Source organism: Sphaeramia orbicularis, chromosome 12 (assembly GCF_902148855.1).
Source record: "Sphaeramia orbicularis chromosome 12, fSphaOr1.1, whole genome shotgun sequence".
Taxonomy (NCBI): domain Eukaryota; kingdom Metazoa; phylum Chordata; class Actinopteri; order Kurtiformes; family Apogonidae; genus Sphaeramia; species Sphaeramia orbicularis.
This window is the reverse complement of record NC_043968.1, coordinates 53,960,602-53,984,526: the sequence shown is the minus strand read 5'-3', so window position 1 is coordinate 53,984,526 and position 23,925 is coordinate 53,960,602. Positions and strand designations below refer to the sequence as shown.

Sequence of the window (23,925 nt, the reverse complement as noted above, 5' to 3'; positions counted from 1 at the left end):
CAAACACACTGCTACAGTGCTTCCATTAATTACATAGATGGAGGCATCTTATTTTGTCCCACCTGATTTTTATAATTACTCAATAACTTTGCACTCTAACACAACTCTAAAGCATGTGGAAGTCAGACTTGCTGCATATCGGAGATCTGTAACTGACAGATTGCCATCACTTCTTTGACAGCAGCAAAACAACACGTTACAGAGTCGAAGTTAATGCAGACTGAAACAAGGACTGAAATAAAGTCACTAGCTAAATTACAGTAATACAACAAACCAATAGGGGTTTGTGCAAAATACTGTAATTACACTGATAAATAGACCATTTTAAAGAGCATTTGCTAAGCATGAAAGCTTTGAAAGCACTGTTATTTATTTTCCCAATCTGCATGATCCCTCTGAAAAGCAGATCATATGCCAAATCTACCCCAATCTAGATTATGAGATCACCCAGCCTTTAGTGTTGTATCGCAAAACTGAAATGAGATGTTTTAGAAATCTTAAATTTTAGACTTTGAGGAACGTTTTCGGAGTCAAAATAACTGTGTCCAACAGAGTGCAACTTCCAGCATTTCAATTGTTGCCCTATTTGTTTAGTAAAACAGGAACTAAAGCTTTAGAGTCACCACCACAGCCACAGTCTGTTCCTCCAGGGCCGCCAGTTCCTTAGACCAACACAGAGTTTCGACAAGATATTTCCATTAGGCGCTGCATTACTACCCCCCCACCCCACCCCCCATCCCAACCCCCCACTCCTGCCGTGCACCTCACGAAGCAGCTCTACGAGAAAGCATAAGGGAGTTGCAAACACTTCTCCCCCACTCCTGCCTCTCACATCCCACAGTGTACCGACCTGCATTAGCACACTCGGGTGGGCCTGTTGCTGTGCAGCTGAAACATGTGACATTGGGAGGTTCTGCCACCCTCTACACCCCCCCACCCACAACAACCTATGCACATACACACATCTTCTGAGGTCGTCTTTGACCCTTCATCCTCTACCCTTACACCCTTCAGTTCCTGGTTTGCCCTTTGCAGGAATGCAGGGGCGGAGCCAGCATGAGCAGGGGCAGCAGGTGCCATGTTTCTGACCTTCCACTTCATGAAATCAGCTGCAGTGACATTCAGATCATGCGCTCGGTTTTGCTGCCTCTCCCTCCCTCCCCCCACCACCAAGCTGGCTATAATGCCAAGCGTGTCAAATCACTTTAGCATCAAAATACAGACAGTCGTCTCTCCCTGGGCTCAGTCCTCACCCATTTCTTTGCTCCAACATCCCTTTCTGTCTGCTTCTCCTTCTTGGGCACACAGTCTGTAGCTGCTTCTGCCCTTCAAATTCCCATCGACGAGGACTGAAGTAAATAGTGAGAGGAGGAACAGGAAGAACTAACAACAAGCTCCCAGTCTGTTCTAAAAGGACACCTGAGGTCCCTTGACACCTACTTAACACACAGGCCAGTGAACAAACAAGAAATGGACTGGGATGGATGCGTAGAAACTCAGCCGCTAACATAACGGTAGGTCTTAATACAGTTAAAAAGGGGACAATACATAAAATAAAGAAAACAAAGAGGGACTAACGCAACCAAATGATATGACTCAAGCAACATTGAGCTCCAAGTGACATTACAACTGACCGCAGCCAAGAAAAATGTTCTTGCATTCTTGTGTTGTTGTTCTTTAGAGTTACCAAAGCAGCATTAGACACGAGTGTTGCAACCAAGTGTAACAACCGGGAAACGCGTGGTTTTGAGACAAAATAAGACTTTATAAATAAATCACATAAATTGGCGTCTTCCTTTAGTCGGAACTCATCCAAATATCTGACCCTGCTGATCCAGATGTTCAATATAAACTTTTTAGATTCTCCATCATCTCAGTGAAAAGAGGCACAGAGGAAACTTCTCAAATTCTTGTTTTTATTTTTGTTCCAAGTAAATAATTTGTCTTCCTTATTGTATTTTTTATGATTTATTCCTGCTTTTGTGTGTTTTATTTATTTTTTTTGCAACCGAAGAACACATTTCCACCTCGGTGTTTGTCAAAGAAATTGCACTGTGTCACGAACCAGATTAGATGCTTGAACATACATGCAACTTTTTCACATCCCAATCCTCTTACATTTATTTATGGTTAGAGGAGGCCACCGCCCCTCAACAGGTAGTTTAGCACACACGTTTACTTGGAATCAGGCTTCAGCAGAAAAAAAAAAAAAAAGTTTAAGCAACACTGCAGCTTCTGACTCAGATGTTTCTGTTGGCAGAGATAGAATCAGGGCAGAAATATCTAGGTTAAGATGTATATATTCATTTATATTCATGATATTCTTTAATTTGTCCATATATTCCAACAGATAATAATGCGCTTTGCCATGATTAACATACTCCTCCGTGTTCGGCAACGTGGGGCCCAAAGAATGAGAACTTGCTTATTCATGTTTAATTGATGTTAATAAAAAATGCATGATTTCTTTTTTCTTTTTTTCCCCTGTGCAGATGCGAGCCTCTGTCTCAGAAACACATACTGTAAACCTCACTCATAGGGTCAGGATAAATTCTGAGGAGAGCTGGGATCTATGGCAGAAAGAAATCGCTCATCTGCGTTAAGTGCCTCTGAGCCAATATATTATGTTCAAGCTAAATATATCTAACAGTAGCAACAAAAATGCATTTTAAAAACAAAAGCTACTACTCTCTGCTTGAGATCTTGCAAAGAGGGCTCTCTGATTTCAAAAGGGAAAGAGAACAATAGAAACATTTGTATTCTGCTCAAGAATTCATTAGACATTAAATTATGCTGTACTCCAGATAATCTTAATTTAAATATTGTTTCCTGCATGGTTTAAGGCTAATGATGGCCTTTGAGAATTGTGGCTCAACTCTCAACTCTCCCATCCAAAACAATACAGAGATGACAATGACGGTGAGATGGGAGGGAAACGGGCACTTCCTGTCCTCTCCCCTATGTCCCTGGCTGCCTTTTCGCCGCGCTCTCTGCTGGGTTTGAACTGTAACAATGAGATAGCATTTCACTCTGATGGTGCTGCTGAGGGATTATAGGCTCAGAGAGTTATCAAAGGCTTAGTCGCTCTGATTTCTGGTGACCTGCCGTGGATGGCTGCTGCCACTCTGCCAGCACCAGGACCTCCCCCTTTACAGATGCATCACAGCCGCTGACGCCATGGCAGCTCGCCCTCAGGGCAGTGCCACGTGGGGAATCCCACTGAAACACATGATGGACAGGTATTAAGAGTCTAGAGAATTCCCACGAGATAAAAACTATTCATGGCAAAAATGTTCACATATTAAAAGTTGGAAAGTTTACGAAAAACAGCCAAGATCTCTCTTGTAAATTAGTATTTCCCTATTAACCCATAAAGACCCAGGGCTACCTTTGTGGTAGTTCCCAAATGAATTTTTCTTTAGATTTTGCCTTTTTTTTTAAAGTGATTTATCAGCATTTATTATAATATTATCCTGTGTATTTTGTGTTTTTTCAATGAAAATTACGTAGTTTCCTAGATTTAATTTATTTTATCAGAAACAGATAAAACTGAAGAAAAAGTGACTTTTTTTTTGTGGCAAATTTAGCAGTAACTGAACACAAACCAAGTGTGTCCATCCACTATCATTAATCAAATTCCATGAGTTTTGCTGGGAAATCAATGTTGTAGAAGATGTCTGTGTTTCCACATTCACTATGGAGCCTCTGAACGTCCAAATGGATCATATCTGATGACCATGAAAAGATGACAAACTGTATTTTACAACAAATATTTACATGTGTTGATAGGATTAGTGGATCAACAGTTTTTAAACAGTTTATATCAGTACATGATTTGGGTCACCGGTGGATGTTTGGGTCTTTATGGGTTAAGATTTAGAGACCATCTTGCAAAATATTATGACACAATACGACTTTTTGAGCTCATGTCCCTCTTTCGTTCTATTTACCCACCAGGCAGTCCAGCTACATAGAAAAGCATCTTACATCTGAATACAGCGTCATAAAAGTTTGTGTCTGGCATACAGGCTATCTCACCCTGCAGCACACATGCAAAAAGAGATATACTTAGAGTGATCACAGTTGATATCTTTCCCCAGGGCCAGTGCCATCTGGTAGATACTAATGCTGGTGTTAAGGCTGAATACGGCAAGTACCAGATGCTTGTGATGCAATGCTCTGCAGCGATACTGGCAAAGCACAGAGAGAACTGGGATTTTACAAAGAAGAAATGTGCCGAGTCAGTATTCAGAATCAGATTGGTCTGATGTCGACCAAAAAAGAAATGGCATTGTAATTTCATCTGACGCTTGTATACACAATCTGAACAACACAGCCTAAAGCAGCAGCAGATGTAAAACATAATACACAGTAATGCAGGTCATAGTAACACTCCCACAGGTTAGTAAGAGCTAAAGAGTCACATAGAAGTATGGAGTGATTCACTGTAAGAGACACTGTAAGAAGCTTTTAAAAAGTTCATGCAAGAACTTCTGCAATAAACAAGCAGAGTTGAAAAATAGCACTCATTATAAAATGCTCAATTTAATGATGAAGAATGAAGATGCTACTTACTTTTTAATGTTTTTTAATGTCTCAAACATAAATTACGTTGCGTTATAGTAGAGTGTAATTTAGTGAAAATGTTGTTTTTTGTCATTTTTGGGGTAGATAATGGTTTACATTTTCTCCATCTTGACTCTTCAGGCTGGTTTATTTGCATACTGAATCAGTAAATATCCAACTAGTCAACATTTTTTTTTTTTATTTTTTTTTTTAGGTTTGTGGTACTGGTATTGGTATTGGTGTCAGACATGAAACGTGGTAATGAGTCAATCTTTTTTATTGTCAACCACAAGTTGTGTTGTTTTGTTTAGACAATAAGCTAAGTGTTTCCAATTAGATGGGAGTTTTCTCAATGATGAGCATGATATAGCAGATGGAAAATAATCTATTCCACTTTTGTCATATGTTATTGTTCAAATGTTTGCACAGAAGATTCCAGGACAAGGATTAAAAATTTCTCCCGATATTACCGTGTGATCATGTTAAACGTTTGCTTCCCACCGCCTTTTAGTTTTCAATAAATGCACCAGGCGGCAGAGCATCTTGGAACCCTCAGTCAGTACAACAAACACTATCTGATAAGCTTAATATAAATTCAAACAGCCAATTAACTGAACAGATTGGCAGTTCTTATCCCTGTTATGACAAACTCCAGTCCTCTGGCCTTAAAAAAAACCCCATCATTAAAATGAAAGCAGAGATTAGCTGGGTGCTTCTTGAGATGAATCATGTTGGTCAGAGTTTGTTTAAAAACAACCTACAGAAAATGCGTTAATGAATGAGGCCCAGGGTCCATAATCATCAGCTTGGCGTCTTCTGCCCTCTCTGGCTCCTGACCTGGCAGGAAGCAGCCAGTGAGAGATCAGACTGTCCAGCCAATTAGAAGCCAGGGAGCGCCGAGCATGTTGAAGCTAATGAGCTCCCTCTTAGTGACCCTCCTCACCTCTGCAGGACCTCACGATGGGAAATATGAGGAGCTGGAAGCCCCTTTAACTCTGCAGAAACCCCCACTTCTCTGTAGCCTCCTTTGCTGCCCCCCCCTTCCCAAGCCAACCAACCTCTTGTCTCAAACCCCGCTGTGTGACCACAAGGTCTACAAACACATGCTGCCTCTCTCCGGAGGCCTACCACATGGATTTTTACTGCTGCACTAATGCTAAAAAGCACTGCACTGAAAAACAATGAGTGCACACACACACATGCACACATTTGCATGCACACATTCCTTGTGTGGAGCTGGAGCTGTGTCAGTTGCATTTCCCTGTAGTTTACTCTGGCCCGGTTCTGGGTGGAGGGGCAATGGAGCCTCTTTCCAAGTGCTCTGAATAGTAAATGGGTTCCAAATTAATTGGCAGGATTTGTAAGGCAGTGAGATAATTCTGAGGCACATAATGAAGTGGACTGCCGTGAACATTAACATGGCTTGGCTTTGGCCGTAATTGCTATTTATTTAAACAAAACACCATCAATGAAGAGTAATGGATTAAAAAAAAAAAAAAAACGGTATGTCTCAAACAGCTATCTCTACAGGTAGTGGGAAACTGTGATATCGCTGATGTGTTTCCTGGGGCGCTAGTCAGCAACATTGAAGGCTAATGAAATAAAAAAGAGGGGGAGCCAGTAATAGTCATCTACATCCAACACCCCCACCCCCTTTTCTCTCCAGGCAGAATTGGTCCTGTCATTTGGACCCTCTAAACACAGACCATATGTGAGTTCAGCCCTGGCAATCAGACTGCATTGTGAAGCAGGCGGCTGAGTTCATCAGGAAAAAATTAGCCCGCCGCTCTGCAGGCTTCGCTCCCATTGGCCAGTCACATGGCCCGCTCCGTTTGAGGGCACCCCAGACATTCCTGTGGATAATCTTTTCCATTCCTCTGCTCAGCTCGGTGAGGACAGACCAAATCACAGCACAAGGCCTGCATTGTGAAGGCCTTCCAAAAAGCCCTGTTTTCTGTGCTGTCGCTCTTTTTACGCTTTTCCTCTCTCACCTCATACACCGCAATTCCAAAAACGTTTTTCCCATCATGCCTCCTTATTTCTCATAAAAAAAAAAAAGAAGAAACACTAAATGATTGCTTTTTTGAAATGATCCTGCGGAAAAGCAAAATCCCGAATGCTAAGTTTCTCACGGTCCCTTTCCAGTAAGAGTTTGTTTTTGAAAAGCCCAAACAATGTAAAACCGCTGTAACCGGAGCCTGGCCACATCAGTGTGCGGCCTAGAGTTCAGCAGATCGCTTCTGAATATGGCTCCCCGGGCGAGGCTAGCAAGCCTTCCCAGAAACCTCCTGCTTGGTCACCATTACATGCCTTGCACCTCCCACTGCAGCTTGTCATTGTGGCCATATTCGAGTGGTTAGAACATTGAGATTGGAGGACAATCATACGATCTAGGGACTCTGGTGGATTTATAGTAACACGTTCCATAATTAGACCCATGATTATTACAGGGTCTATAAAGTTAGACTCCAGAACAGCTGTCCACCCTCTGCTGCTATGACTTAACATTTACCTCAGGTCCTCAAGTACTGCACATTCTGCTCCCTACTGCTCAGGATTCATTCACATTTGTTTAACATCTCAGAGCACAGGGTAGACAAAATAATCTGGTGCGACTTGAATAGTAGATTTTTTTAAATTTTTTTTTACAGGTCTTAAAATAACCATAACACAAAGAAAGACAACCTTTGGCACATGTTTAGTAAGACTACACTTCTAACCCAGATGCTCCTAATTGTTCTGGAAACACATTCTAACTTACTGCAGGCTGTGATGGTTACAACAAAATGTTGCAATCAGTCATGACTGCTCTATAAAATGCACAAGGATTAGGGGTGAGGTTGGTGGAAAAACTGTGCATCTCACCTGTCATGCTCAAACTTGCCCATGAAAAAGTATTTGCCTGTGTAAGACAGGGTAACGGGTTCTCCTCTTGAGTCACTTTTAACAAATCCGTGTTTTTCCAAGCCGAAATAAGACAATTGGATTAACACTGAAGCTGCTTTAAAGAGGATTAAAAAATAAGGTAGTGACAATGGATCCACAAATCTCAGACAAACACAAATGTAGTCATTTCTGCAGTTTTCATTCACATTTCCCTTTTTGCAGAGATTTAGTTCTATAAAGTCGTTGAGGTTAATAAGCTTTACTGCAACTTGAGGGCAAAACTCTTAATATAATAACAAGGAATAAAGCAAATTATTTGCAGTAACAGATCTGATCAGTCTAAAGATATTAGGAAATCTGATTGTATCATTTAAATATGGCCTAGTATCAAATATACTGGGATGATCTCAGTTAGAGAAAAAATCTCAAGGCAGGTTTGATACAGACTTTCCCTGATTCTCCTCACTTTTACTGCCTCGGAATCTTTTTTTTTTTTTTTTTAAATTGTATTTTTTTTTTTTTTTTTCCTGTGATTGGAAAATTCTGATGCAAGGCTGCAATTTCTAAAGGTGACCATGAAAGTACCTCATTCATTGCTAGAAAATCCATTCAGAAACCTTCACAAAGCTTGTTTAGCAGACCATTTAATAATAACTACTTCAACCGTTAAATGGAATAAAACACTTTAGCAAATTCTACTAAAGCACTTAGGAATATTTGAAATAATGTATGAGGAATGAGGCTGATTGCTTTCTACAAACTGGAGAACATGAAGATAACGAGCACTCAGCCTGTCTGATATATATTCTAATACAATATCATACAAGGCCACTGTGCTTTTTAAACAGACCTTCCAAAGGAGCAAGAACACCCAAACAAACCATAGACTGAATGAAGAGAGTGACCACAATAGCAAGAAAAAAATCCATTATTTTCTGATAGTTTTCACATCAATTCTCCTCTAAAGCACATTTAAACTTGCGTTCACTGTTTTCTAGTGTATGTGGGTGCTTTGCCCAGGGTTGTGTCTCTGAGGGCCTTTTCACACTAGGCATCTGAGTCGATATCCATGTACGCTGGACCCCAAAGTCCACTTAATTTTATTAACGGAATGGAACATTGCCATGTGAAAGCAATCCGTACCTAATCACCACTCCGACAACGGAAGTGATTTAATCAACTCAAGATGCTCCTGTTGTCTCTAAAAAAGCCTCAGATCCACGCAGCCCATGCTCTCCTTATCAACCAAACCACTCAGTGATATATCAGGGATAACGAAGGTCACTTTTCTACTCGTTGCCTCAAACAGGCTAACAGATTGATTAGTATTCCCTGTGAACAGAACAATCACTCGGTTGATGACGTTAGGGTTGTCATTTCCGCATTTGTTGGATAGCTACAGAATTCCTTCCACACCGCCACCTACTGTTTCAGCCCTGTAACACCCACTCGTTCTCGGGCATGAGCCGCGGTACATGCTTGTGAATGTAACATCTCCGGGAAAGGTGTGAGCATATCCAGGTACAGCACGGATTGGGATACCCAGTCTGAAAACGCCCTCAGACAGAACTGCAACTATAGAGCAGCTTCATTTCTATGTTATTCCACCTGCACACAATGCACACTGACGTTATTGGATATAAGTATAAAATCACTGCATAAACACAATGAACATAAAAACACACAGGTAGAAGAAGGGTTTCTGCAGGTAAATAATCCACCACACACTGGCAGAAGATCAGATGTGATGATTGCATGAGTCTATGGTTTTTTTTTTTTTTTTTTAAGGAAAACATTGAATACTTTCTGTTTAGTATGTAAAACGTTCATATTTTTGTGACTTTCATATCTGTTAGGGTTGTCACTATCACCAATAAAACTTTTTGATGAGGGTGAAAGAAGAAGTTATTGGGGAAATGGTAGCAAACACCACAGCCGATCACTGTTATTTAAAAAAAAAAAAAAAAAAAAAAAAAAAAAACAACTTTTAATACAATACAAATAGAAGTTCTATTTGGTGAGTAATGCAGCACATAATGAACAGATTAAGTTTAATGGCAGATCTTCTGGTGGGCGGTAATGCTACACCGATTAACCATTATAAAGCTGCAAAAAAGAAGGCTGGGATGTAAGCATACTAATGGAAGTACCCGATTGGAGACAGTGTTTGTCTTACCATACAAGTCATGCTCTCCTTACATGACCAAAGGAGCGACCTATCACATGGAGTGATATCCATCTGCATAAACCACATGTTCTCCACAACTCTGACCCCTATTCATTAGCCACATACCAGACAATTCAGTTCAGAATATCCACTGATGTCAGAGCCTGGTTGTGTGTTTCACAGAGGAGAAGGAGGAGGAAGGGGACTGAGGTGTTTGGAGGAAGGGGCCGGCCTCACAGCACCTCTGTTAAACCTGTCCATCACAGAGGCTCCACATGCAAAGACACCATTAATCATAAAACCAGACCGCATGCAGCCTCCAAAAGGCCCCCCAGCCACACCTCTGACCGGAGGCGGTGGTGTACATGTGTGTTTGTACAGCAACACTTTCCACTGCCTGATGAATCCACTTACATTCAATTAGTTAAAAATCTAATTGCTGCTATTTGTTTTTAAAGTGATGGTTTTTAATATACGAAAATACAGGTCCAAATACTTAACGTGATAGAACATGGTGAAGCAAAAGTCCTAGAAATATTGTAAATTAAATAAAATGTTACTTTGAATGATTAGTCTCATCTTAGCTACAATACATCATGGGATCTGTTAAAAAAAAAAAAAAAAAAAAAAAAAAAACACAGACTGCTCATGACTTATTTTCTGGAGAAATAATGACTACTGATCGTGACCTGTATCTGTTACTGTAATCTGGGAATGTTGGGTTTGCGGGGGGTTCGTGTTTGTTGCATTCTTCAAAGCTTTGATTTGCATTAAGAATGAATCTGGGACTGACAAAGCAATGAGTCTGGACCGTCAAGAGTAAACACAGACAGACTGAGATCATCACGAACATCATGAATGAAATACAACAGGCAAGGAAATTTGGACTGTCTTTTCAAAGCAGGAGTAAACATGTTTGTGTTCATATGCTTAGTTGGCTGCAACAACTAGAACCCTTTTCTGAAAAATATCACATAAAACAAGAGAAGATGGTCTTGTTTGACACTGAAACATTCAGCTTCAAGAGCACAATGTGTAGTTAACATAAGAATTTAACTCTGCATGTGTACATCCAATTATCTTCTGAAGAAGGTGTAAATTTGGCGTCAAGCTGCCCGATTCTTGTTGAAGTACAAGTTTGATTGAGTACATTTCGTACCTGGTAAATTACTGATGGGACATACATTACCCACCTAAGAACTATTGTTGGTATGTGTTATGACGTGAAGGAAAATATTAGCAACAGATATGTGTATACAGTACAGTGTCAGTGTTACCTGAGGACAAGCGACGCTGATGAAGGGGGCACATGCCACTGAAACAGGAACAAGCCTCGCCTGAGCGGCCTCGTTGCATGGGAGGAGCCAATGAGCACTGGGGCTTCAGGAACCCTGTAATGACAAAGACAAATAAACCTTTAGGCAGCAGAAGACAAATATGGGCTAACGCGTAAAAATCTGCCTGCACCATGCCACCATTAGACCTCGTCGACCTCTCACATTTACAGACATGTGGTTGGATGATTCTTGTTTTAACCTCTTCACTGGTGGCACCACATGGGTTCATCGCTTGGGTCTGAACTGTGGTTTTCCACAGGCTTGAGGATTTGAGAAGATGGACAGAAACAGAGTACGTCTGGCCCAGAAGGAGGCAAAAAGAGCGGCTGGGCATAGGAAGAAGGTTAGCAGCTCTGTGCAGGCAAAATGCCAGATTGGGCCCAAGGTGCCTCGAGGGGCTGAAAGAGACCGTCTTACTGTCTGTCTCCGGGGTCATTAGGGTCATTTTCAATAGGGAAGTCATTATCCGGCACAATGGGGACCACTGAGCAGAGATTACCCCCTCTGGTCTAGCATGGACCCATCTCTGACATCAGTCTCAGCAGAGGAACTACAAGTCGAACTAAAATTCCCAAAAATAGAAGTGATTTGAGGGAATATATCTACCAGCACCTTAAAAATAATAAAATAAATGCATAACAAAGAGGAAATTCGCAATCATTCAACTGATCAATTAAAAACCTGCCGAACGCTGATCCCTTAGATATATTGTATTAGCAAAAACCTTTGGAAATATCTCATAAATAGACATCTGGCATTTCACTTCATGACTGACGCTGTATCCTCCAACCGAAGCTGGGAAACTTCTGCGCGCACTTCACAGTTAGAGGATTCGCTCTCGTCTTTATCGACTGGGTAGCTCATGCGGATCTCATTGGCATCGGCAGATCTCTGCAAATCCAAACTTTATTTATTCCTCATGAGGACCTTTAGATTTCCATCAAACATCAGAGCAGCAGGCGGAGGAGCCCCCGTCACTCTATTCTGAGCCCAATAAAGCGCCTTTATTTCCACCATGAAAAACATGTCACTCCAGATGAGCTCAGAGAATGACATTTAAAAACGGCAAAGGGATATTGAATTAGTTCCCCATGATAAGCTGTCTGGGATGCGTTCTGCTTATAAGTGTGAGTGTGCGGCGTGTGCATGTGTATGTGTAGCAATGTGGATATGTTGGGAGGAGGGGGTGGGGGTTCATGTCCGACGCAGTCTTCAAAGCTTTGATTAGCATTGAGGATGAATCTGAGGCCGACACAAACAGTCTGGACTCATCCTGAACATTACGAATGAAAGCAAACGAACAAACTGCAAAGAAATATAGGATAAATAAGTCTCTTTTCATATGTTCTGCAGCACTGGGAGATGTTTCTCTGAAAACTTGTGACTCAAATAATGGAGAAAAAAATGGCTGAAATATTGAGTTTTAGCATTTCTCCTCAGTATCCAGAGTTAGTATTAATATTATGTTACTTGCTGTTAATATTCACTGTAGACTGCAACACACTAAGGACCTGACCTGTGTATGTGTATATCAAAGACACGTACATTGATATTTATTTCTATTTTTATTGGGAAAAAAAAGGAGAGAGAAATTGTAGAGCTGCTAAGGATACACCAAACCAACAGAGGATGATGCAAATGATCTAAACTTAACCCTAAAATCATGTTGACAAATAAGAAGCCTGAAAAACACTATGACTGGTTCCATTCAGACACCCTTTTCCATCAGTGTAGCTGAAAATGACTATATTTATGTGTTTCCATGGTTTACACCAGCATTATTTCGATGGTGTCTACCGCTGCACGAAAATCACCTTATCTACAAAAAGGAGATAATGGTGACTTTGCAATCCCTTCTGTTTTCACTGCCCACATAACAACACAGGAAATGGAGTTCCTAAATATCATCAAAGTGCAAAGAATTCTCTATATTCTATGACCTGAAACTGTGTCTTTAAATGGATGAAAGGTTCTGTTATGAAACTGTGGCCAAGTTCTATACAAAAGGCTTGCAGGATTCGTTCACACGTTTAACTTGCATGTTCAAAACCAAAGACAACAACGGGAATTTTAGAACACAAATGGTAAATCAGTTGGGCTACAAGACTTGGTAAAAAAAAGTCACTAATGTGCTCCATATTGTGTTTTGTGCTTGCAATTTGAATCCATGTTTGTTTTTTTTAATAGAGGAAATTCCACAAATTAGCTATGGTTCTTTTATAACTCAAAAATACAAACAAACTGGTTCCAAAATGTATAAAAATTTTGGAACAATAAATTATTGTGCATATTTTACAGTGTCACTGAATCCCCAACATCACACACATCGGTCCTTTGGTAATTACAGCCTTTTGCACATAATTACACTAGCAAATGTGTTGAGAAATAAAAAGCAAAATCAGAAATTCCACTCAGAATTGTATGTCAGTTATAATAACAGTCTGAATTAAGCACATGTACACCAGTAAGAGCAGAACAAAGGAAATCCTGAGAGCACAATTTGATTAAACAACAAGCCCTTCCTCTACTTCCTCTTCAACAATCAGCCACGTTTTCCTAATTTTCTGCGTTCTCTAGGAATATAGCACATTCCTGGTTGCATAAAGGGGTTGAAGGGCAAACAATGACACATGGTACAAAGCTCTAAGCAACGTCACTGAACATTAAGGTATTAACATATGAGCCCAGGCTTCTAGTCAAGTTGGACTTTTCCAAAAAGTGGGATAAACTAAGCAGACAGCAGCCCCCTCAACACTGCAAGCTATCCACTGGAATAATGTTCCCATGGGATGGAACAAAGCTGAAGTACAGTGTGGGATTTGGACTTTGAACATTATTGATAGCTTGAAAACTTGAGAAATGGAACAAATTAGTTCCAATGAGGTCTCAGCCCTTCAAAAAAGAAACCTTATCCTTCAGTATTTTTTTTGTAATTAGCAAGAAAATAGGTCTATAAGTTGGGTCATTTAGTAAAGTTTCCAATTCAGGTCTTTTGAATCAACCTGGACTCTCATTAAAAAAAAAAAAAAGCGTCTTCAACCATTCATCTCCTTGACAGCTACAGTAAAAATATTTGAGAAGCTTGCCCGTGTGTTTTTCCTGTTGGCAACATAAATCATTTTCAATGAAGGGCTTTACTTTTTTTTTTTGAAGTAAATGATGAAAGTGCAGAAGTAGTTTGGGCATGTCCGTGCATGTTGAGTATCTGCTGTCATGAGCGGTGAGGTTGGTACATGTCTTGTCATTAAATCTCCAACTCATCATTATGTCTATATGGCTCCAGTGAAGGACCACGATTGCAGAAATGTTTGATCTGCTCACTTCTGATCTCATTGACTTTAATAACTGCGTGATCTTATTTTTCGACAGGAATGCTAAAACGCTCCAGCCAATCAGCGCCGTCCTCGCCGATGATCAGAACAGTGTAAACACGCTGGGGGTTTCCTCATTAAACAGACGCTGCTAATGAAATGGCATCCAGTATTTACAACCTTGTGCTAATGAAGGAAAGCCTTTGAGATGTTCCACTAATGAAAGACGGCCTCTTTATTGATATAAGGCTAATAAAAGGAAGGCTTAATGACAAGCCTCTAATGAAACAAAGGTGTGTAAATTTGCCATTGTGACCAAACTCTAAGATCGGAGCGCTGCTGAGGTATTTTCATTAACGGACACTTCTCATTCATCACAGATACATCAGTGAAAGTGCCTCCAGACTTTACAAGATCCCACAAACTCAAGCCTTTTGAATGAAATACATTCAAGCATTTATGGGAGTTTAGGAGATTGCAGCTGAGCTCCTCTTAAAGCGTAACGATTGTTCATGGTCTGCGTTGCCAGGGTGATCAAGCCCAAGGTCAAAGTTCATTGGGCCCTTAATGTATCTCCCAGGTGCAATAAAAAGCCTTTCCCACATGGGACTCCAGGGGATAAGGTCCTGTAGGGCGCGGAAGGACGGACCAGCAGAGGAGCAATCAATCGCTGTGGTAACTGTCGTGAATGCCATTCACCTTCGACGGTTTTCTACCGGACTGGAGGAAGGAGGCAGAGTCCTCCTCTTCCTCCTGTATATCCTTCACTGCAGTTTTCAACACTCTGTAGTGTATTCTTACAGAGTCCGCCCACATGTCCTTGAGGCATTTTTCTGTTGGATTTGTCCTCAAAACACTAAATGTACATATGACCAACTTATAAACACATTCAGAATATGTTTAACATTTTGATATAACATTCATATCAAGAAAAATTATATGTACTCTTTAACAGTATTCAACCAACTCCACTTTGGCAAATCTCAATTGAAAGAGGTACAGAAAATTCTATTTAAAATTCTATTTAATAATCTATTCTATTTTTTAAGTGTCCTTGATCACTCCTACAGAGTCTAAAGTCAAACAGCATTTATTAGGTTCATGCAGCTGTTTTTTGGGTTTTTTTTTTTTTTTTTTACATAATTTTTAACTTCCTGTTTGTTTAAAGCCACAGTGCTTCAGTTTTTTTAGCATCACTGGGCAAGAATTCAACAATTTCCTTTCACACGGGACTCCTATATTCACTTCTTGGTCTAAACTTTACCCTGTAACACCCTGATTGTGTCCATTAACAGCCATTTTTATGCAGGTAGGGGGTTAAATATGTGGGTGACAGCTGTAGCTACCTATCAGTTATCAGACTGTCCTAAGTGTGTCACCAGGGAAGCTGGCAAACATGGTGCCACTGCTCTAAAAACACTATGTAATGTCATTGGGTTCATCTAACTTTATATTTAGTCTTCTGATTTGGACTGAGAGGAGACAGCTGCAGAAAGAAGGTATGTATTTTCATATACTGCTGATTTTATTCCACCCTGAGTTCAGCTTTTCAGGTCCTGCAGCTTTAATCATGTCATTTTCACTGACAGAAACCACACTGATGTGACTGTTGTTGGTATCTGCACTAAATCAGCACATCCCAGACAAAAGGGTGAGAGCTAATAAGCTATGCTTCTTCTCACTCCTTTTCGAATATGACTCCTTTTTCTTTTTTTTTTTTTTTGTGTGTATTATCATTTTTTTGCTTCCTTGAATTTTCATTTCTATATTATGTTGTGCAAAGAAGTCAATTAGTAGCAATCAAGAAGCCTGCATCATTTCCATATTCGAAATAAATCAATAAAAAAAAAAAAAAATCCCCTTATATCTGCTGAAAATGATAACATGATTATAGGCTGGGGTATGTCTATAACATCATGATGCTTCATTTATTGTTGACATTGCACCGTTCTAAAAGAAGCTGCAGCTCCAGCGATTTCCTTCAACCTTAATTTACATATCCATGAACACATACGTAACAGACAGGCTACTGCTTTTGCAAATTTGTGCTTTTTTAGTCACAAACTTGATTAAAATGAATAAATTAAAATGAGAACACTACACAAGGTTCCAGAAGTTTCATCTGTTAACTGTTTAGTCAAGATTGGACATTAATGAAAGCAATAGTTACCGCCTTAATCAGCATCATGTCAGCTCCATTTGTGACAATGTGATTGTGTTTCATGTTGTTTCCTATTAATGAAAAGCATCATCACTTAATGATCCTCTGATGTTTACTTTCCTCCCCAAAGAGACCAAATCCCACGCAGCACCGACTCATTACTACGTCAATTAGCGGTGTGATAAAATGTGTGCACTGTTCACATAAGCTTCAGCTTCAAAATACTTCAAGAGCAACCCCTCAGCTGATAATCAAACGTTCTCCTGAGCGTTGCACCTCTTTCTGATCCCTATCATCGGTGTGGAAAGCATCCAAACTGCTCTTGAGCATATCTGCTCCATCAGCAAACTGTCTTCCCTCCCCCCAGACGATATCCATTTTGAAGTGAAAAAAGCCACATTTAACCATGCCTCCGAGCTCTTATTTATCGCAAGCAAAGCCTGAGCAGATTCACCACGACAAAAAACAGCCAAAGATTACCGCAGGCAATACCTTAATGCTGATCATACCATTATAGATGATTAAAAATAGCCTTGACATCCACTTCATGAGTACTTTTCTTTTTATATATTTATTTATTTTTTGCATGACTCTTTGATCTAGAATAGATTACATGTGTTCTTTTAGGCCCTGTTCAGACGAAGACAGTTTCGGTCATATCTGCAAAAGTTTTGTATCGGATAGGCCTTTCGTCCTCATGAAACCGGTGTTTTCATTTACTGAAACCTCAACTTTTTGAAACCGGGGCCTCGGGGTGGATAACTGTGAAACTGCCGGTTTCACGTCTTCGCCTGTATGACCAAACCGTAACTTTTCTAGCACAATGATGTCATAGCCCTGCCTCTTTAACCTTTCAGCCCGAAAGTAAGACGTCACTTCACAGCCACAACAACAATGGTGGACTACAGAGTAGTGCTGGTGTTACAACAGCTATTGAGCTTATTGGAAATATTGAAACAAAATCTTCGGCTACTCTTTCATTACAATGAGCAATAAACAACCATAGCTAACAACATTCACTACATGCTCTTGGATCTTCCACGGAGAGGGGCAACCAGAAGGAAATATTAGATCAGACCCAGTAGAACCAAATAAACTTTATGCGTATGCTCCACGTCTTCTTCTCTGTTTTTTCCTAGCGCATTACAACGCCACATACAGGCCTGGCATCAGTACCACATCATTTTCTGTCGTTTTCAGTGGTTTCATGTGGACACAGATATTTCCTGAAATGACTCCATGTTTACAGAGCACTTTTTTGAAAATGACAAAGAAAAAGATCAAATAGGAAAAGATGCGGTTTCATGTGGACATGGCCTCAGTTTCAGACATAATAATGGGAGCTGAAAGTCTAGACTGAGGGTCTCTGGACTGCCTAAACATAGTGATGAACTGGGTCTAAACACACTCAATGACCCCACATGAGACCACGTTGCTTATTTCATGTGATTCATAGCATCAAGCCTAAAATAGGATCACACAGCTAAATGTGGACTGAATGCAAAGCAATGCTAAGATGCATTTCATTGTTGCTCCATATTCTTTACAGATTTGCTCTGCTTGAATGAACCACCAAAGTACCATCATCACCTGAGGGCTCCTTTAAGTCATAATGGAATTTTAGTCAAAATCTAAGGAAACAGATGCCCATGGAGACCTTGGCAGGAAGACATAATCTTCAGGTTCAGCCACAACAAACATTTTCAGTTGCACCAAAACTTCCTTTACCAAACTGACTAATAGGTCCTCGCCCTACTGGAAAACAAAAGTGACTAAAATCTGCAGCTCGTATTTGTTTCTCGAGTTGTGACTCACAAACCCAACTGCTGTTGAGGTCTGGCCCAGCAATAAAAAGTTAACTGGACAGCTTTATTGAATGACTTATTAAGCGACTGTGTTTTGCGAGACCTAAACTGAGGCGCTTTTGAAATGAACAAGAGCACCTTTCTGTAACGGCTCTTTCAGAGAAAAAAAAAAAACACATGCCTTCTTACTTTGTCTGAAATTGAGTCTGCACTTTCACCCAGTCTCAGGATAATGAAAGTGACAGTTGCCCTGGTGTGGCATTTGAAGCTGCAAGACATCTGTAGAGAAAGGTAGAGCTGACAAAGATGACCTTTGTAAAACCACAGCTTTAGGATTGTTATTATTGAGCAGCACCTGTCTATCGACTAGTGCCATGTTTCATTTTCATCATTTTCAGAGATCTATTAGAAACCTCTGATGAATAAAATACCAAAAAAAGTCACAGGACGGGACTGGTTTTCTCATTAATGTTATACATTAATAAGAAAAAACATTAGATAACAAATACATGGAAAAAGATTATGAAAAATTGTTGTGCAATTGAATAAATTAGGGGATTTTGCACTTGTAAATGTATCCCTTTAAGCTCTACATTTTCTTCCTCAATCTCCCCCCTTGGCTACGTATTTTTTAAGCCTACAATGGCCCTAATTCACTGTCTCCTGATCTAAAATGTTTAATAACTTCTGAACCACTAATCCTAACAATACATGCCAATAATTCAGGTAAAATAAAATTTCTCAGCTTTTCATTGGCATCAGATGTGTCTTTCTTTTTTGGATGTTCAGAGGCTCCACAGTGAATGTGGAAACACCATCATCTTCTGCAACATTGATTAAAACCAATGTACTTTGACATGTCACTGTTTGTAAACGGCTGCTTTTATGTTCAGTTATTGATATATTTTACTGGAAAATTCACGTTTTCTTCAGTTAACTCTGATTTATGTAATAAGCTTTAAATTTACTCTAAGCTTTAATGAATATCTACATGACCAGCAAATAAAATACAGGTAAATACTTTATTTTCACTGATATATTTTACAACAAATGGTAATAAATAGGAATGGTTAAGTGGAGAGAAGACAATTTAATTAATTTGCCGCATAGTTCTAGATCTTAAAGCGTTAAGCAACAGAAAATTCAGCAATTACTATTTTCTATGTTAATCAATTAATTGGTTCTTAAAATCTCAAAAAAATTGTTGAAATATGTGAAATACCCATCAGTGTTTCCAAAAACCCATGATGTCATGCACGAATGCCATGTTTGGTCCAAAACTGCAAAAATGTTTAGTTTATTATCATAGTGAAGGACGGAGATCGGAAAATATTTACATTGAAGTGAAAAGAATCAGAGAATTGGACTTTTTTATCCTTCAATCATCGCTGACTGATTGATTAAACCTTGCAGCTCTACACCTCATGCACTATTTTCTTACACTTTAAGGAACACAATTTAATAGGATGCAGAATATGTCACAGTTTTATAGAGATATACAGTCTTGACGCATAGTTTTTCAGTCTTACTACACGAAACCTCACAGTCATTGTTAAATCATTCTGTTCTGTCACTGCCCTTGTTGACACTGGAGGTTATGACTTCTTTTGCAGAGCCAGACATAATTCTCTCACTTGGTGAAATGAACACACGTCTGGAGACAACTAGTTGAAAATGTGGTTGTGGTTGTGGCAAAATCTTCCGCTAAGAAAGCCCCGCCCACAAGTCTTGTTCCAATTCAGTTGCAATTTCTGGTGTGAAAAACCAACCTCGCCGCACTCACAAGTACTTGAAATTTTTAATGTTGGTTTTATTTCCCCACACACAGACACTCACACACACACATTATTAACACAACCCAACACCAAACTAGACCGCTTCCAGACGTGAAACACACCTGCGCACATGAGGCCTGGAAACTTATGACAAAAGTCTTCTAGGAGTATTTAAAGTGGAGTGATAGATGGAGGCATTTGGCAGTGGTTGGATTTTTCCCACTCTCCAGACCTGGGGTTCACCTTTCCCACAGAAATGTATCGCCTCCTGAACAGAAAACTCTGCTCTCTAAGCACTGGTCTAAGACATTACACAGAGCTGGGGTTAAGCTCAGATGACACCAAAAGAGGAGTTTTTGATAATTTATAACAGTCATTTGTCTCACTCGCCGTGACGTGATGAAGCCAAAGGCAGGCCACTGGTGAACAGCTACAGATCGACTCCGGAGGGGGCAGGACGGAGGACGCAAAATACAGAGTGTGGTAAATGAAGTTAGATGGGAGGAAAAGAAGGGGCCGGTTCAAAGGCTGGGTGTGAGCGTCAGAGTCTTTCTCTGGGGCAAATAGGAGAACAAGAGCCTCAGTCGAGAGCAAGTCCTTAGGCAAATGGCTCTAATCAAATTTGTGTGATTGGACTGTGAGGGTAAAAGAGGCTCCTTTCACACAGGAACAGACACAAGGAAGCATTTAAAAAACTACTATCCCGCTGCTGATCTTTACAGTAGCCATTCACATGATGAAGTTTCTGCCTACGCCAACCGCCCTTGGCACAGCACACACTGGCCCCTTCTCAGCTGTGAAACATCAACACCACAGAAGGAGAGATAAAACTTTACTCTATGCGCTCCTTCTAATGGCTTCAGAGTGAAAATTTAGTATTTTGCAGGATTCACGTCAGTCTGGATAGCTTCAATGTAGTGTCAAGACTGTTATTTTTAGCCCTGATTAACGGGTGTCTATAATTGGACACAGTTCTGGCCTTAGTTCACGGCCTCGACTTTTCTTGATCGTGCTTGATGTTTTGCAGTGATCAAAGAGAATTACCTCCTGCATGGTATGGAGATTAATACACTTAAGAGGTTTATTCTACAGGGTGTATCAAAAAAAACAAAAAAAAAAAACAAAACTCAATTCAACTTGTTTAGGCCTGAAAATGTCACTGAGGACAGGCCAAGTTAGGGTTAGGGCTAACCAAGGTTATTATTGTTGACGAAAACTAATGAAATGACCAAAACTAGAGTTGTAAAAACATTTTCGTTGACTGAAACAAAATAAAAACTATATTTAAAAGAAAAAAAAACGATAACTAACTGAAACTGCATTGTGTGTTTACAAAACTAACTAAAACGTATAAAAATTCTGGATAAAATTCCCTTCGTTTTCGTCTTTGTCAATGTCGGATTGATGTAAAATCGATTTATTTCCCTCAAGCAATTTTAGCTGCTGGCACCGTATGATATTGTATGAGATTTAACGGTCCGTCACTTCTTGTCACTTGTCGTTTAGAGTCGTCTTCTCATCTCCACTCTACCTGGAAACATGGAGACTAAAGTTGCGAGAAAGAAGCAGAGTCCTGTCTGGGATTTATTTGAATATGACAGAGAAAAAGATAAAAGATATTAAAAAAAAACTAAAACTAAACTAATACTAAGCATTTAGAAAATAACGAAAACTAATAAAAACTAGTAAACCTGCTCTAAAAACTAATTAAAACTAACTGAATTAGAGAAAAAAAACCTAAACTAAATAAAACTAAACTATAATGAAAAATCCAAAACTATTATAACCTTGGGGTTAACCCTAACTTGGTCTGTCCTCAGTGACATTTTCAGGCCTAAACAAGTTGAATTAACATTGAAAGGCAGGAACAGCTGCCATGGGTAAAGAAATAAAATTGACATGGTGACCAAAGTGTTAATGCTGTAACCTGGCAATTTTGTGGAAAACTAGATGAATGCCCATTGTGCCCTCTCATGACCTTTGATTGGATTTAAATCCCATCGCTACTTCGCGCAAACCAGTTTTAACTTGGATTGCGCAATTTGCCTCTGCTCACTCATGCATGAAAACCTGGGTCTGTAAATTTGGACGAATATCCACCAATCCCCTACCTACCGAAGTCTGTAAAAGAAAATTTCAAAAATTATCAAATGCGGAACTGGGGGTAATTTTTCAAAATGTATAGTTTGTTTTTGATACACCCTGTAGAGCAGGGGTGTCAAATTCATTTTAGTTCAGGGGCCACATACAGCCTAATATGATATAAAGTGTGCCGGACTAGTAAAATAATATAAATATTTTGAGTGAAAAAAGTAAAATTCCGTAATGAAAATGCTTACATCTAGGAATTGTACTCAAACTTAACATGAACAACCTCAACATTCTTATGTAAAATAAGTACAATGTTAATAATATTATGCCTTAGTTTATCATTTATACATGTGAATCACAACTTAGAGATCACAGTGGATCTAAAACATTAAATAACAGCCAGAATATTATTAAAATTCTACATACTTCTCTTAAGAAATTTCAGGTTATTCACTTTTTTTTAATAAAAGGACAGTCTGTAAATGTAAACATTTGAGTAATTTAACTTTTTTTACACTACAGCAAAGAGAAGAATTTACAGTTTTGATTATTTATAGGTTATTATGATAGAATTTTACTGGTCTGATCATTTTTAGACTGAAATAACCTAAAATGATTTTAACATCCTTGATTGTCAATATCTTCAGTATAATCTTCACATTTCACAAATTCATCCAAGGGGCCGGATTGAACCCTTTGGCGGGCCGGATTTGGCCCCCGGGCCACATGTTTGACACCTGTGCTGTAGAGCATCAACAGCAACTTAAAGGCATAACAGTTGAGGTGTGGTGCAGCTCAGCGACCTGTGTCCCACTCTGTCGTGGTGGAAGGTCCCGGAACACGCTTCCTGTTCTCCTGCTAAATTGACTCCACACGCCCACGCTCCCATCGCTACAGGAGCACACAGTCTCCCATTAACCTCCTCCTGTCACTTCAGCCTAGTACATCTTGAATCTGTGTACAGAGGATGTAAACATGTACAAAACACACAAGGACAAAACACAGGGAAGGGGTTGCGCTGCCACCCACGTCCTCTGTCCCCCCACCCCACCCTCTGAACAATGTGTTCTTTAGTCTCTGGCCCAGATTCACTAATCAAGGTTGATGCATACTAAAGTCAGGACTTAGCATTCACTCATTTTGCATTCTCTATATCCTGTGGAAAGTAAATTTACCGTTAAATCCAGAGTAAAGATTTATTATGGAACACTTAGCAGTAAAAAATATTACAGGTGCTGTACAGAAGAAGTACAATTTTCAAGCTGCAGTTGAGAAAAACAAGACGCAAATATGTTGATCCACTGAAAAATACCAATCAGCATTTATACAGTAATGTGTAAAAGTCTTACTCCACCATTTGCTTTGTTGATTTTGTGGTGTTGAAATGACCATCGATATTAAATTCTCAATCTATTTTCTTAAGATATAACAAGAAAAATACAGGGAATATGTGCACAGCCTTAAATGACTCACAAAAAAACTAAACTAAATGGGTTCTAAGGGTTGAAGTCACTAATTATTGTGACCTCTGACCCTGTGACAAGAAGCAGCACAAACAATTAGTAACATCTGACATGTGTTGAATGAAACTTGGTATAAAACATCACAAAATGAATGCAATAAATCTCATATTGTCTGAACAAAAGGGTTAAAGACATGTTAAATACAAAGGGAGGTCACACTGGTTTATAGAAGCTGTTTTTCGGAGTTTTTTTTTCTGAAACTGCTGTACATACTTCCTATATATCCAGACTGGATGTTAATAAAGAGACTGAGAAACACATATGTGTGGTCATTGGAACTTCACTAAAACAAAAACTTAATGG

General features: G+C 39.6%; 1 protein-coding gene across 4 annotated transcripts in view; it reads right to left on the bottom strand.

Annotated features, from left to right (window-relative positions):
* The window catches only part of rxraa (retinoid X receptor, alpha a), a 196,295-nt gene that overhangs the window by 146,284 nt on the left and 26,086 nt on the right, over nucleotides 1–23,925 (bottom strand). For all 4 annotated transcript variants that reach the window (XM_030149305.1, XM_030149307.1, XM_030149306.1 and 1 more), the window contains exon 2: nucleotides 10,897–11,010. In XM_030149305.1, coding sequence (XP_030005165.1) covers nucleotides 10,897–11,010 — 114 coding nt within the window. The remainder of the gene's footprint in view (nucleotides 1–10,896; nucleotides 11,011–23,925) is intronic.